The sequence below is a fragment of the Trachurus trachurus genome, assembly GCF_905171665.1.
Source record: "Trachurus trachurus genome assembly, chromosome: 8".
NCBI classification, from domain to species: domain Eukaryota; kingdom Metazoa; phylum Chordata; class Actinopteri; order Carangiformes; family Carangidae; genus Trachurus; species Trachurus trachurus.
Genome location: NC_139905.1, coordinates 2,269,024 through 2,285,938, shown reverse-complemented (window position 1 = coordinate 2,285,938; position 16,915 = coordinate 2,269,024). Strand labels below are relative to the sequence as shown.

Here is a 16,915-nt window from a genome sequence, read left to right as displayed (position 1 = left end):
ATGCCGGCTGGGATGAAACCGCTGGAGAAGTTCCTGAAGAAGCAGACCACGGCGCTGACCCGGGCCGGGGGCTTCGTGGGCGGGGGGGCGGACAAGGCCAGCGGTGGCGGCGGGGGCACGGGGGCTTCCCGCCGGCGGGCCAGCCTGTCCCGGGTGGTGCCCTTCTTCAGGGAGACGTCGCCGGAGAGCGGCCAGGCCCGAGAGGTGTTCAGGTGAGTCTATAGTGGTGGTCTGCAGGGCCGGACCGAGCCTCCATGGGGCCCTGGGCCACATGTTACACCTTTGGGGGGGGGCCTCTATAGCAGAGTCCTGCATCGGGTATCCGACGGTTACCCCGCAAAAACGGTGTTCAACGGGTGGATCAACTGTCTTGTGAAAATTCACAGGTCGGGCACGGGCGGACCTCACATGAACGCGGGTGGATTTGTGTGTCGGCCTACAGAGAAAAACTCACGCGCAGCTGCACGAACCAGCGTAGTGAATCATTTTTTATCACACACGGCAACAACAGAGCATAGCAACCATCTTGATGTAAATAAATGATCTCTGCCCGCTCGTGTGACTGCTCACAGCTTTCCCGTTGGAGTTTAGCCTGTCATGGCTTGACTGCTCAGCTTCTGGGTAAAAGCTACAAACACACCGATGGGATCAATGTAAAGGCTGAAGTGTCCTGCTTTCATTAAAAAAAAAGAATTACGTCGCTATCATTCTCCGTTACGGAAATAGCCGCGAAAGAGTACGGCTTTTTTTCTCGGGGGCTATACTACCCCCGTTATCGCCGGTGATGATGATCTCACGGGCAGCGGGTCGGGCAGCGGGTCTTAATTTTGACTGGCGGTCGGATCGGTGTTGTATTCAGAAATAATCACGGGTGACGGGTTGGGACACGGGCTTAAAAACCTACGGGCGGGGCGGGCGCGGGTTTCCAAAATTGGACCCGTGCAGGACTCTGCTCTATAGAGAGCCTAAGTGGAAGCAGGAAGTAACGTCAACTCTGAAAAAGTCTCCATGCAAGTGAACGGGAGTCAAAGTTTTATTTCGTGATCTGATTGAATTGTGCCATGAGAAACAACTCTGTCCTCTACCTGTTTAAAACATCACGTTTCATGAAGAGAAACCAGCAGTTTGTCGTAAAACGGCAACAGAAGAATGTATTTAGTGTGAAGAAGCTCTGCGGATACAGATCTGGTGTCACACAAAAAATACGTCACCAACTGACACGGGAAAGGGTGGCATGTGGTCGCCATGGTGACGTCACTACGCCACCTGGAGTCTTTCTGGTTACGGACTCTAATGAGTTTTATTTTACAATAGTTTTACAATAAACTGCTGATTTTTTCGGATGAAACGTGATGTTTTAAACAGGTAAAGGACAGAGTTTTTTCTCATGACACAATTCAATCGTATCTATATTACTGCAAATAGGTTGATTAATCATTGACACCTGCTATAAACTTATTTCATTTTTCTGATTTGTCATTATGAGTCTTGATCCTAGCCTGATATGATTTTACCCGTCCACGGCTTTTAATCTGAAATGGAACAAAATTCAGCTAAAAGTGCAGCCTTTGTTTTTTGTTTTTTAAAGGGACATTGTGTAACTTCTCCTGTTCTCTATTCAGGAAAATCGATTATTTGGTTCTTCAGTCTGTGTTTCATTAACCAGTAATCCCCCCGTCAACAAACTGAAGTGTTCCTTTCAGCTCTGAATGAGCCGTTCATATCATTCATATCTCCATGGAGCGTTACACTGATGCTGCATTCACCTGCAGTCGGGCAGACGGCCGTCGCTAACAAACCAGATGTCATTTTAGTCACAGAAGTCCAGAGAAAGCCGGTAAAACAATACCACATCGCCATGACAACATATTGTCACGTGTAGTGGCTGTCGTCCGTCTGCCGTCTGCCCAATTTCAGGTGAATGCAGCATGAAAAATATGATTGATATACAACCGCAACGCTAGATGGAGGAATTCCTACACAATGTACCTTTAATAATCAGATTTCAGATTTTATTTTCAGAATTTACACATCAACAGTGCATAGGAGCTTACATCATGAAGTAGTGGTCTGAGCTGGGGGAGAAAATGATTAAGCAACATTCAAATAAAGTAGAAAATGAAAAGAAAAGAATAAAACAAGATAAAAACAAACCAAACAAAAAAAGGAGGGAACAACAACCTGTCGACACATGCAGAGTGCAGCCTGCAGCCTGGGCTTGACTTGAATCCATGAATGAATGAATGAATGAAAGATTATTTGAACACAGAATAAAAGACGAACACAAATAAAAACAAACAGTAAATGTACGACAACAATGCAAAATAAAACAACAACGAAACTTAGCAATTATTTAGTGAGTGGGAAGAAGCCGAAGTTTATTAAATCACCTCTCCTCCCTATGTCAATCCTAATATAATAGCTTATAAAATAGTAACAATAGTATGATAATAAGTAAACATATATGTATATATATATCCTAATATTCAATGTGATATAGAACTTAGTGAGATACTGAATGTCAACTAGGCAACAGACGATACATTTACTGTAAACACGTCTTCTGCCTTTTTATTTTTGGTTTTAAATAAACTGCAACAGCAACAATTAAGGTTTTTGTAATTACGCAGGATTTGTTTTAAATCTAAGGATCGACAGAAGTTATAAACTATAGATTTAATATAAAGAGAACAGTCGTGTTGAGCCGGGTTGCAGCAGCGTTTTGTTAGTTTCCACACAGATAGACAGCAGTTCAACCGTCCTCATCCTCTAATAACCACTCACATTAATAACCCCAGAGCTACCACCATGTGAAGTGTTAATTAATCATTGTTCAACGTTTATGTCGCCATTTATTAATCATTCTTCAGACTTTGATACTAATTAGTCTGTAATTAACAACATATTTAATAAAGGGAAGTATTTTATGACCAGAACAGTAAAAAAAAAACTAAGTTTAATTCATTATTTCTTTCACCAAGAGAAAATGAACTGAAAAACAGCTGTTGTGACATTAAAGGTGTAAACCAGAGGAGTTTCATTTGAAGTGGTTCAGTGGTTTGTGCAGCTTTTTGCAGAAACGTGGTTCGGCTTTCTGCTCCGTCACATCACAGCTCCACACTGACAGGGACAGTAATATAATAATAATAATAATAATGATGATAATAATAACTCTTATTATATAAAGGCTAAATAAAGCACCTTTCAAAAAACACAAGAAGAGAAGACGACGTAAACTTCATCAGTTCATATTCAGTGAATTGTTTTCTGAACGAGTCGATGACGAGCTGCTGTATCACCACTGTTGTTTCTACACATTTACATCATATTTGATCTTAATGAACTTTTTTCTTTAAACTTTATTGCCTTTAATGCACATTGACAGGCTGTTAACATCATGAAAGAAAACTAAAACTCATCTTGAGATTTGGTCTCATCTGTCACGCAGAGATAGCGCTGTGTACAGGTAGAGCACTTAGACCTGAACTAGATCTGTGACTATAAAAAGGGACATTTCAAACAATAAATGAATAAAAATAAGTCAAATGATATTAAGAATAGTAGTTTTTGAAATAAAATTACTTATAGCTGTAACCGTCAGACATGCTTTACTTTCTGTATCCGTGGAGCGATCGGGGGACCGTTCGGTTTCAAAGTCAAAAAAAGGGTTGTGACAGCACTCACTTTAAGTAGAACACTTTTTAATTCATAAAAACTGCTCGGCAGCGAGAAACGGACGCGTTTCGGCAATCAGTCGTCCTCAGCGTTACCAGGTCAGTGGGTGTGTCCACTATTTAACTCCAAGCCAGCTGATTCCAATTTCCATTCCCATACATACACAAAACACTTATAAGCTACATACTGTGATTAAAACAGTCAAAAAATGTCAGCAAATATTATAGAAAATATTACACAGAACAATGAGGAACATTATCATGTAAATAACATTAACGAAATTACAATCAAGCACTACATTCATGAAAATCGACAAGTTGTAAATGTGACAACAACACTTGTCCCTACTGTTTGATCCCAAGTGGACCTACATCCTCGACAGTAATATACAGAACACACATGGGTCTATATGATAACCCCGAACCCCGACCGTTCGGTTTCATCCAGTTAATAGTCATCGTTTTACTTGCGATCATCAACAAAACATGTGATAAATAACTTTGTTCTGTGTTAAACAGGATCTTTATTAATATGTTATACAGTTTATTCTTAAAGGTAAAGAGACAAACAGCGTTTTGACCATAGACGTTTTTGTGACTCCAATATGGCGGCCTGAACAGCTCCATGTTGGATTTACCGGCCGAGAACCCGCCCACTGGCCTCGAAGCAGCTGTCCTGCGCCCTAATTGGCCAGAGTTTTAACCTAAACCCCCCCCCCTCAGAGTGTGTGCGGGGGTAGAAACTATCGGTTGAGACCAAAAAAACGTTCTGACACCAGGCTTTGATCATGTTTATTGAGGATGTAAAGTGGGTGATTTTAACATGGGGGTCTATGGAGAATGCTGCTTTCTGACACCAGCCCCCAGAGGAAGAAGAGGGGATTGCAGTTTGTTGAACGCTGGAGTGAAGAAGCTTCACTTCTCAGACCCACAACTGCCCCCTTGGTCTTGATTCTTCTGACCTGGAACTAAAGAAACGTAGAGAACTAACCATGAAACATTGAACCTTAAAGGGACAACGAGGAGTTTTGAAAAAGCGAAGTGTTTTCTCACTACATTTATGAGCCTCCGCACCGTGAAATTCTTTGACCGGTGCAAGACAGACTCATGTTTTCATTCATCAAGAATTAAAGTCAGAGGTTGGAAGACGATCACATACCGTCGTAGTTCCCACCATGAACGGAGATTCGGCGGCGTTATTCTCATGACTCGCCACGAAACCGAAAGTAAAGTTTCCACCACCACTAATAATAACAAAATAACCATAGAGACAAAACCATATATTTATCTAAAATGGACCATTAACAAGTGGTAACGTAGATTCATCCACATTAATATGAGACTTTTTTATTGTCACGGAATTTTTCGTTCTGCCGCTGGAGAAACTCCTCGTTGTCCCTTTAACATTTTATACAGTTTATTCTTAAAGGGAAAGAGACAAACAGCGTTTTGATTCTTCTAACCTGAAACTAAAGAGATGTAGAGAACTGACCATGAAACATTGAACCTTGAACAGACAAACGGATCAACTGTTATTATTATCATTATCATTAACATTAACATTAACATTAACATTATCATTATTATTATTATTATTAATAATTCTTTGTCCTCTGGTCCCTGCAGCCCGGACAGCGAGGACCCCCCCTCTTGGCCCTCGGCTGCTGGGACGGGTCTGGTGACGGTTCCCAGCAGCGCCAACGGTCCCGGGTCTGGTTCAGTATCTGGTTCAGTATCTGGTTCTGGTTCTGGTTCTGGTTCTGGTTCTGGGGGAGGGGACGTGCGCAGTCCGTCCCTGTCCAGCGACGAGCAGAGCTCCGAGGCCAGCCTGGTCCCCGACGGAGGAACGCCGCTCCCCCCCGACACGCCGGACAACCTGACGCTCACCGTGCTGGACAGCGTGGCGGGAAGACGCTACGCACACTGTACAGGTGAGACAGGAAGCCCCGCCCCCCCCAAACACACACTGTACAGGTGAGACAGGAAGCCCCGCCCCCCCCAAACACACACTGTACAGGTGAGACAGGAAGCCCCGCCCCCCCAAACACACACTGTACAGGTGAGACAGGAAGCCCCGCCCCCCCCAAACACACACTGTACAGGTGAGACAGGAAGCCCCGCCCCCCCCAAACACACACTGTACAGGTGAGACAGGAAGCCCCGCCCCCCCAAACACACACTGTACAGGTGAGACAGGAAGCCCCGCCCCCCCCAAACACACACTGTACAGGTGAGACAGGAAGCCCCGCCCCCAATCAGAGCCACTGTTTCTACGGCGCAGCATCACATAACCCGATCACGATCATCAAGTTGTATTCACACTGCAAAAACTCAAAATCTTACCAAGAATATTTGTCTTATTTCTAGTCAAAACTAATCTCATTCTACTTAAAATAAGACTCATCACATAAAAAGCAGCTTGTTTTTAGACACTTTTTACTTCTTTCAAGCAGATTTTACCTTGAAATAAGTAGAAAAATCTGATAGTGGAGCAAGTTTTTCTTTCTTATTACAAACACAGAAAACATGCTTTCACTGGCAGATTTTTCTACTTATTTCAATTGAATATTTCTTTGGAACAAGTGAAAATGATCTAAAAACAAGTTCATTTTTAGGCGATGAGTCTTATTTTAAGTGGAAAGAGATTAGTTTTGACTAGAAATGAGACATTTTGACAAGAAATAAGACAAATATTCTGGGAAAGATGTAGAGTTTTTGCAGTGCAGAGCTGCAGCTGTGTGTTGACATGAGCAGAGTCGTCTGATTTCCTAAAACAACAGCAGAAGTAGAAGTCGTACTTCCTCCTGAGCTGTAAACAAACCAACAAACATGAAGTGGATCAGTTTTTCCTCCATGATTTTCTGTAAACCGGTAACAATAACTCTGATCATTAAAGAGACACCGAGGAATTTGTATTTGGTTCTAAAAGAGTCTCATATTAATGTGGATGAATCTACGTTAGCACTTGTTAAAGGGATAGTTCAACATTTTGGCAAATTGGCCCATTGCCATAATCCCTATAGTTTTAGGAGTAGGTTTGAGATGGAGTTGTTTTAGAGGGAAATACAGAGACTGCTTGATGAAAAACTGTCCCTGAAGGCAACGTGCATCAGTGGTTTTGCGTGAATTTCCCTCTAAAACAACTCTGTGTGGTAACGTTGTGTTATTATCTCATAGCGTGGTGAATGTGCAGCTCACAACTTGTCCACCAGAGCGTTGTGGAGTTGTTGGATTGTGTATTTGATGAGTTTGATGAGGGAAACCAAGAAATCCCATGAGCCTCCGTAGCGTAGCTCTGAGCAGCTCACGGCTCTGCTCCGCCGTTCTAAAAACAGCTTGCACCGACAACTAAAGGTAACAAACCTACTGCTATGACTATAGGGATTATGGCAATGGGCCAAGTTGACTAAATGTTGAACTATCCCTTTAATGGGTCCATTTAGATAAATATATAGTTTTGTCTTTATCGTTATTGTGATATTATTATTTAGTGGTCGACCCGTCCAGCATTTCCTAGTTTTCTGGTTTCCCGGACGCTGCCCGGCGGGTCATGGGAATAACGCCGTCGGATCGCTGGTTGGCATCGTTTATGGCGCTGAGGCTCATGGGAAATGCAGTGTGAACACTTCGCTTTCCAAAACTCCTGGTTGTCCCTTTAAAACTACTATCGGTTATTTTTTATTCTCTCCTCGTGTCGTCTCCTCGTGGTCGACAGCTGCAGACTTCCTCTCTGCCTTCGGTCGTGTTTCACAGCAGAAAGTTCCACAGGAGGACTGACAGGACGAGCCAGTTATGCAGCGCCGTCTCCATGACGACGTCTGAATGTCACCTGTCACCGGTGTAAATGTGGTGGGAACCAATACTGGTTTCTGTGCAGCTCTTTAGCTGCCATGGAAGGTGCTTTATGAATCCAAGCCGTTATTATAAAGCCAGTAGTAAGGACGGTGATGCTGAAGCTGAGTTCACATGGAGCCAGATGTTCTTTAGTTCAGAGTCCAAACCAAATGAAAAGGCTCAGTATGAACAGAACAACAGAATAAACCTTTTCTTAAACCAAAAGAACTGAAAATGACATCATATAAACGGTGAAACTGACTGAATGTCGTCTGGTTCTGTGTAGAGACGTTTCTTCACTTCAGATGTTTGAATGAAAGAGTCAAAACACAGAACAACTACTGATCTGGTCAGACCAGAGATGTCTGGATCTCTACTAGGGACGTCACAGACCGGTTACTTGTTTTCACAATTAATCGTGGTATTAAACGCCACAATTAATTGATGGTAAAGATTCCTAAATAACGTCACTTTCTGGAAGAGATTATGTATGAACTGTATCGGCAGATGAGCGCTGAAGTAAAGGAAAATGCTCAGATACTGGTCCATTTATCTAAAGTAACGCTGAACTGGTAGGAATTTAAATGTTAGCCTGTCATTTGTAATTTAAAAAACATATTGAAATAAACTTAAACATTTTGTGTAGAGGACAATTAATGACTTAAATATTTCAAACACTTCCCCCGGAGGACTAATAACTGGTATATTGTGACTATATTTGATTTTACACATTCATAGTGTTCTAAAATAAAATCTATAATCGTGACATCTCTAATCAGTTCTCAACGGACCTGACAATTAAACTCTCAACAAACCAGACCAGTGAATGTTGAAGTCCAGACTCGACGGCTCACTAGTTTTAACTCTCGGTCTGAACCAAAGAGGAAAAGATGAGCCGAGTCGTTTCTATCTAACTTCAGTCTGAAGCAGCTTCATCCTGGTTTGACCGGCCCGTTAAAACCATAGATACATACACGTAGATACCTCTGACGCTGCTGTCCATTGGAACGATGCGTCAACGCGGCGGCCATCTTGGTCAGGGGGAAGCCGAGTCTACTTCCTATACTGCATTAGAGTTCTATCAACCATTAAAATCACCACAACTCACTGAATATTCAACCCATTTTCAAGCCTTTTGTTTATTATAAATGTCAGACATTTATTTATAACACAACGTAGATTGATAATTTCTTTTTTTATAATTTACATACACTGAAATGTGTTCTACAAGGGTCTGACCGGGTCTGACTGCTGGTCATATGTCTATGGTGAGAAACCCCGACCCAAGATGGCGGCCGTGTTGATGCCTGACAAGCCTGAATGCAGCATCTACGTGTATATATCTATGCGTTAAACACTCTGTTCACATGTAAACAGTTAAAACCTGAAAGACTCATTCAGAAAGAGGAAGAAGTCTCCATGGAAACCAACCTATAGATGTGTTGATCTGAACACGGTTTCTATCAACTGAGCCGAATCAGATCAGAATCTTCCAACGACGCGTTTACATGAGGCATTTTTATTGTGATTAGCCCTTTATTCTGAGTATTTGTGTGCATGTAAACAGAGCTATTATTGATTGATTGATTGGTTGATTATTGATGTGACTGATCGGAGAGTGGAGCGGTTCTCACCTGTTCTCACCTGCAGAGACAAAACTCAGATTAATGTGGAGCCTCATCAGCAGATTAATGAGCCGAGTCTCAGAGCGACGTGTCGGGACTCGAGTCCACGACCGGTTCTCATTCAGCCTGTTTTCATTTCACAGCTCATGTCATTCAGCCTGTTCCTGCAGCCTGGGTGTGTGTGTGTGTGTGTGTATATGTGTGTGTGTGTGTGTGTGTGAGATATCCAGCGGTTACATAATCGCTGCCGTCCTCTTTCAGAAAGGCAGCCTGCTTATTACAGCTGAAGTGGGTGTGCATGCATGCGTGTATGTATGTGTTCCTGCAGGAATGTTTGCCTGCATGCTTCTGTGTGTGTGTGTGTGTGTGTGTGTGTGTGTGTGTGTGTGTGTGTGTGTGTGTGTGTGTGTGTGTGTGTGTGTGTGTGTGTGTGTGTGTGTGTGTGTGTGTGTGTGTGTGTGTGTGTGTGTGTGTGTGTGTGTGTGTGTGTGTGTGTGTGCGTAGTCACTGATTGCTGCCTGTTAGAGGCTTCAGGGTGTTTGTGTCCACATCTTCACATTGGTCTGTTTTTCTGAAACGTAGAATGTATGTTTGGTTTAAAAATGTTAAAACTTTAACATTTATTCAAACATATTAATATATAAATATGTTTATTAAAGCTCCTTCAAAATAAAGGTAGATGTTTGTATTAAAGCTCCATACAGTATAAAGGTAGATGTTTGTGTTAAAGCTCCATACAGTATAAAGGTAGATGTCCATGTGTAGTGTGATTATAAAGCAGCTCTAGGTTCTATTAGCCTCAGTCCACAGAGAAATGCACACAGCCTGGATTCAGAAACTGAGCCTTAAAGGGATACGCCAACATTTTTTCTTAGTGTCTTGCCTCACTCCCGAGTCCATGACCAGCAGATAGACACCATCCTTTCGACTGTGCGTGCAGTAACAAGGGAGATAGAGCCGTATCGCCCGTAATTAGCTTAGCTCAAACGCTGGAAGTGTATAGGTAGTGTTAGCCTGCCTCTTACCTAAAGTCGCTAATTAGCTTAGCTCAAACACTGGAAGTGTATGGGTAGTGTTAGCCTGCCTCTTACCTAAAGTCGCTAATTAGCTTAGCTCAAACACTGGAAGTGTATAGGTAGTGTTAGCCTGCCTCTTACCTAAAGTCGCTAATTAGCTTAGCTCAAACACTGGAAGTGTATAGGTAGTGTTAGCCTGCCTGTCACTACCCGATTTGCAACGCTACCCGATTTGTGACAAAACTGGTCTGCGCATGCGCATGTAACGGATGTGCACTCACTCCACCCATAAAAGACGTGCTAACCAACCCACCAAGTGGTTGTCAACCTCTTGGCGAAGAGGTTGACAACCACTTGGCGAAGAGGTTAGCATCGTCGCCTCCGGTGCGGGAGGTCGTGGGAACGAACCCCACCTAGGGCAGGCCGTGAGAAACACAACGCAGAGGGCCAGATATGACATCGGCTACACTAACACTACCCATACACTTCCAGTGTTTGAGCTAAGCTAATTAGCGACTTTAGGTGGAGGCAGGCTAACACTACCCATACACTTCCAGTGTTTGAGCTAAGCTAATTAGCGACTTTAGGTGGAGGCAGGCTAACACTACCCATACACTTCCAGTGTTTGAGCTAAGCTAATTAGCGACTTTAGGTAGGAGGCAGGCTAACACTACCTATACACTTCCAGCGTTTGAGCTAAGCTAATTACGGGCGATACGGCTCTATCTCCCTTGTTACTGCTTGTTAATGTTGGCGTATCCCTTTAAAACCAGCCGTCAGGACTTCCTGTCTGGACTTTGTGATGTCACAGCGAAGCAGCCGTCACCGCTCAACTAAAGATTAAAAACAAAATGAAATGAAAAGAATAAAGAGTGGACGGAGACATGAACCGCTCACACTCATAAATAATCCAGAGCTCGTTAAACAAACTCTCACAATGGATCCATTGTTATCAGCTGTGTGTGTGTAGCTGTGTGTGTGTGTGTAGCTGTGTGTAGCTGTGTGTAGCTGTGTGTGTGTGTGTGTGTGTGAGCTCTCAGTTAATAAGCAGTGACAGTTGAAGCAGCAGAGACCAGTGAGTTCTGACTCAGGACGTAGGAGCGTCCAAAGGAACAGTCGTGCTCTGTCGGCTCAGTCTAATTACTGGTGTCTGAGATCTGATGCTGCAGAGACAACAGGCTGTCTCTCTGTTGTTGTTGTTGTGTGTCTCTTTGTGTCTCTGTTGTTGTTGTTGTTGTTGACCACTGGTGCCGGGGAGAAATTCAGAGGAAAAAATATTGGGATATAAAATTGTGTCTACTGGGTCTGACGGTGAGTTAAACATACAGAGGAATGTCCCTTTAAGTGAAGAGACTCTGTGTCTGTTGGACCGACTCCTGCTGCGTTCAAGACGAGTCAGAACTCTTTTTATTTCCCAGTTGAAAACTCTGAGTTCTGACGTTAAAGCGCTGGAACCAGGAAGACCACCAACACGTCGGAACGGAACGAACTCTGCAATCAAAGAACTTCACGCAGCTGAGACGTTAAAGCCCCAGTGTGTAATTTATTTGTCTTTTTATTATCGAAAATCAAAATATTCTTTCATAAATCTGTATTTCACTGAAGTGGAATCACAGCCGCATACAAATGAAAGCTTTCTCGTACCTTACACCTCGTCCTGACATACAGCGAGCAAGCGAAGCGGCAACGAAAACTCGCGCGAAGGTGTCCTGATGTGCAGCGTGACGATTTTGTCGCGAGTAAATTCTATTGGTTCAGAATCCAAACCAATCAAATTATCGAGGGACGTAGCTACACAAACCTGCGGCGCTATTCTGAGATTCCTGGCATTTCCTGGTTGCTGTTTCTCACATCTCTGAGTGTTTTTTCCTCTCATATTCTCCTCTCTCTGATAACTTGCTTGTCAACAGGAAGCAGCGTGGACTTTTCAACCAATAAGAAGTGTTTAGGGGCGGGACACCGGACACACATGTCGCATCGCTGTATGTCAGGACGAGGTGTTAGAATGAGTTGTTACAAGTCGTTACAAATACATAAGTGGGCGACGCACCGAACCGAGGCGGCCATGTTGCATCGTGACTAGGGATGGGCATTTCGACTAATTTACTAATCGTGTAACCGAAGCTGGTACTAATCGGGTAATCGAGTACTGTAATAAAAAATAAAATGACGTCATGTCTGACGGACAGAGCGCAGCCGGTGCATAAATGCGCTCTGTCCGTCAGACAGTCGCATTACTGACACACAGCGTCGTCACACACAATGTCAGGTGGATAATAAGAGTAGAGACTGGAGTTTAAGATGCACATACGAGGCAGATGTGCATCTTTATGCCGGGGAATAAATGCGCTGCATGCGCTCTGAGCGCTGAGTGCAGCGCTGAGTGCAGCGCATTTATGCCGCGGCTGCCTCGGAGGAGAAAACTTTTTTTTTCTTTTCTTTTTTAAATCATTAGCGGTGTTTATTTATTAGTCCACACTACACATGTTGGTGCCTTCGGTCCTCTCTGCCTCGCATCGTTTCAGGAAATAACAGGGAAGGTTTCAGAATGTTTGTAAAGTGAAAGTATATTTTCTACCAGACTTGAGACCTGTCGTCTCCCTCCCGACGGCGTACGTCGCCGAGGGAGGGAGGGAGAATTATTGTAAAAGGTTTGAAAGTCCGAGGCTCGATCCAAAAACGCTTTTACACAGCAGAAAATCACGTTGCTTGATCCGAAACTGTTTAACACTACAAAAAGCCGAACCAGGGCATGATAATGTAGTCTGATCCGACACTAGATTGCGCTCTGACGTGCCGTTTTTTTAAATCCTCGGGTACCCGAGTAATAAATTCATAACCGAGTAGCAGATTGCTACTCGAGTACTCGAGTACCCGGGTAACCGTGCACATCCCTAATCGTGACCGTAGGTAACCACGGAAACGGCCTGTTAAAACTGTCACCACTGTGTAGTGTGAGGAAGGACGGAGGCACCGGTGTTGCATTCAGGTGCAGTCAGGCAGACGGCCGTCGGCAAACCAACCGGATGTCGTTTTACTCCACCAGAGAAAGACGGTAAAACAATACCACATCGCCATGACAACATGTTGTCAGACCACTTGTTTATCCTGTTACATGCAGCGTCTGTTGTCTGCCTGACATCTGCCCCATTTCACGTGAATGCAACATCAAGAATACGTTCCGATATGCAACTGCACCGCTAGATGGGGGGAATTCCTACGTATTATACCTTTTAAGAGAAGAAAAGAAAAAAGAGAGCGACTGAGACGACTGATCCTCAGAGAAGTTGGGGGAGATTTTTTTCCTCCGACTTCCCAGAGTGGGAGGAGTTTGAGTTCCTACTCGTCTCCAACGCATCATCACTAGACTGAACGCTGCTGCTGCTGCTGCTGCTGCTGCTGCGTCACAGATCAGGGATGCTGTTGCCTAGCAACTGTGGCAACACTAAAACTTTGTGGAGTCCAGGATGAAGGGGTTAAAAGGTCAGAGTGACATCACTGCAGAGCAAACAGGAAGTAGGAGGAGCTAAGACCACGAGCTCAGTGTGTGTGTGTGTGTGTGTGTGTGTGTGTTTAAATGACTCTGTGCTTCATATTTAATGACTGCAGAGTCTGTTGATGCTCAGTCAGTCTGACCCACATCCAGCTGTGTGTGTCTGCGTCACACACACACACACACACACACACACACACACACACACACACACACACACACACACACACACACACACACACACAGTGACTCTCACCTGTCTGGTTCTACCTGCTCAGTGTATGACAGTTTCATAGAAGAACAAATACTTATGTAACACCAGGGGCGTCACTAGGTTTTAAGGACAGGGGGGGCTTAGCCCCCAGTAGATGCACAGGATGTGAGTGAATGTAGTGCGCAAGCACGAACTTTCACAATGGCCCAGAAAAAACACAATATTTAGAATTTAGAGTAAATTTAGAGTATTGAATCATGGGCTAGTTGAATCTAAGAATCCAACTACTTTTGAATTTTACTGTGTAAAAGTAGATGCTAAAAAAAGTGAACCTGAGTAATTTTTCAGGTGTTTGACTATCATGGATATGTCCAGGTGGACTGGAAAACTAATTATATTTCACTAGTAGCCTGTGTCATAATGGTTATACACTCCATCCAAATACAGCTGTTTTTGGCTCATTTTGATTTCACCCAGACCTCCTCACATTTTCCCATTCAAATAAGACCAGACAACAGAAATGAAGTGCAACTCCAACTGGAGCAGATATTTATGGTAAAGAGTGCACATTTCACCCTAGAAACCCCTTCATCTTCTACACAACCAGGACCTTCACAAGAAATTTCAGATTTTTTTTTTTTCTGAGCTGAAATAGACATTGGGGGGTTGTGCAAATGACTGACCCTGAGAATCATTTTAATTTGAATATTCTGCTTTTCTTAGTAGTTTTATTTGGACTAGGTTTAAAAATATATATATATATTTATACCTAGCCTATATTGTTATCATGCTGTTTTTATATATTCCTGTGTCTTACCTGATCTTCTGCATATTCAGGGCATGTCTCAGTCTGGCCTCTCCCTACAGCATTTCTCTCCCTGTCTGTCTGTGCTGCTGCAGTGTCACCAGATATCATTAGTATTTTAAATTAATCCATTAAATAATCTGTTTTTACTGCTAAATGTTATTTTCTTAACACAGCCAAGCTATAAAGTACCAGATGAATGTTACAGTAACACATTACACACATACACAGCACACACACGAGACAGACAGACAGACAGAGAGAGAGAGAGAGAGAGAGAGAGAGAGAGAGAGAGAGAGAGAGAGAGAGAGAGAGAGAGAGAGAGAGAGAGAGAGAGAGAGAGAGAGAGAGAGAGAGAGAGAGAGAGAGAGAGAGAGAGAGAGGAACACACACATGATGACAGGAGTGTTCAGGATCACCGTTTAAGTTTTCCCCACCAGAATCTAGCCGAACTTTGGAGCATTATTTAGCCCGTTTTCTGACAAGCTATCATGCCGTGGTTGGTACCAACAGAAGCCTCGTGTCTCATGGTTTCATATAATATCTGTATCTTCGCTCTAGCTTTAAAACTGATCCGATTACAACGCAATTAATATTTCACATGAATTCAAATTTTATCGCGGTCATTTTGACAACACTGCTATTTAGAGATAGTAGCTTACTGTCTGATGCCTGCTAGTCCTCTTTTAGCTACAGGTGGACTGACTCTCCCTCTGTTGACATCAGAGCTCCTGCAGCCCCTCACTGCAGACTCGGAGCGGAGCTTCAAACAAGCCGCCGCTACATGGGCGCAACCAACTCACAACTGGGAAGGGGGGTGGTCACACACTCAACAAACTAATTAAATTAAACAAATCGGAAATAACAAGAGACAAATGCGATGACAGCTGGGGTTCTTAAAAGGAGAATATATGTCACATATATATAAAAAAAAAAAGTCACACCAAATTATTTGGGGGGGCTTAAGAATATTTTAGGGGGGCTTCAGCCCCCCTAAAATAGGCCTAATGACGCCACTGTGTAACACACACACACACACACGCGCGTACATGCAGCGTGTGGAGGCCGGTGTGTGTGTGTGTGTGTGTGTGTGTGTGTGTGTGTGTGTGTGTGCGTGCGCGGTGGCGTTGTGAGACAGAATGTAAACAACGTTTTCCTCTGAAATCATCAAAACGTCGTGAACTCTCCGGTGTTTAGGCCGAGCCATCTCCGTCTCCATGGCAACAGCACGATGTCGCCGCTGTCAATCACCGTAGGTTCGATTCCCATCAGCTGAGAGTGGGAGGAGGGCTGTGACCTTCATCATCTTCATCTTCATCCTCCTCCTCTTCATCCTCCTCTTCTTCCTCTTCATCCTCCTCTTCTTCATCCTCCTCCATTTGTGAAGATGCAGCTTCCAGAGTTTGAGCATCATATGGACGTGCATGTAGTGTGTGTGTGTGTGTGTGTGTGTGTGTGTGTGTGTGTGTGTGTGTGTGTGTGTGATAAGAGGCTCTGTAGCACCTGTTCCCATAGCAACCAGCTCAACAAGACGTTTGGAGGAGAAGAGGAGTGGGAGGAAGAGAGAGAGAGAACGAGCCTCCTCCATCTGCTCTGTGATTGGCTCCTGCAGCTCTGGAGCCTCAGCGACCTTTAACCTCCGTATGACATCACAGTGACATCACAGTGACATCACTTCAATGGAGTCGATGATGTCACAAGGTGCAGAAATCCCCCCTCCGCGTGTTCCTTCAAAATAAAAGCACGTCGTCCAACAGCTGATCAGTGCTGTTATTCTAGATCGATCATCAGTCCTCATCCGGTCTCTTCTCTGTGGATCCAGTCCAGGGTTTTCTCTGCTCCAGATCCTCTCCTCTTTTTCATCTTCTTTTCCATCTTCGTATTCTTCTTATTTGTCTTTGTGTTCTTCCTCTTCATCTTCGTCTCCATCTTGCTTTTCTTTTTCATCCTCTTCTTTATCATAGATATATATTAGGGGTGTCAACAATAATCGATTCGGCGATGCATTGCAATGCGGGACATGCACGATTCAGCATCGATGCGGCAACGTGCCATAATCGATTATGTTACTGTTTATTTTCTGGCCTCAAATAAAGTTGTGAAGTTACAATTACCTCCGAGGGGCATTTCCGGAGCAACGACATGCGCAGCCTGTAGCTGCTAAACGGCAGCACCAGCAGTAACAGTGTTGCCGCTGGCTTTCTTTTTCCTTTTTTTTTTTTTTCACCCGCGGTCGGATTGAGAATTAATTAAT

At 43.7% G+C, this 16,915-nt stretch overlaps 1 protein-coding gene across 1 annotated transcript in view; it reads left to right on the top strand.

The window, feature by feature from the left end:
• The window catches only part of rapgefl1 (Rap guanine nucleotide exchange factor (GEF)-like 1), a gene marked incomplete at its 5' end in the record, with an annotated part of 37,897 nt that continues 20,982 nt past the window's right edge, over positions 1–16,915 (top strand). Inside the window, 2 exons of the mRNA XM_083976502.1 lie at positions 1–212; positions 5,301–5,605. Coding sequence (XP_083832628.1) covers positions 1–212; positions 5,301–5,605 — 517 coding nt within the window. The remainder of the gene's footprint in view (positions 213–5,300; positions 5,606–16,915) is intronic.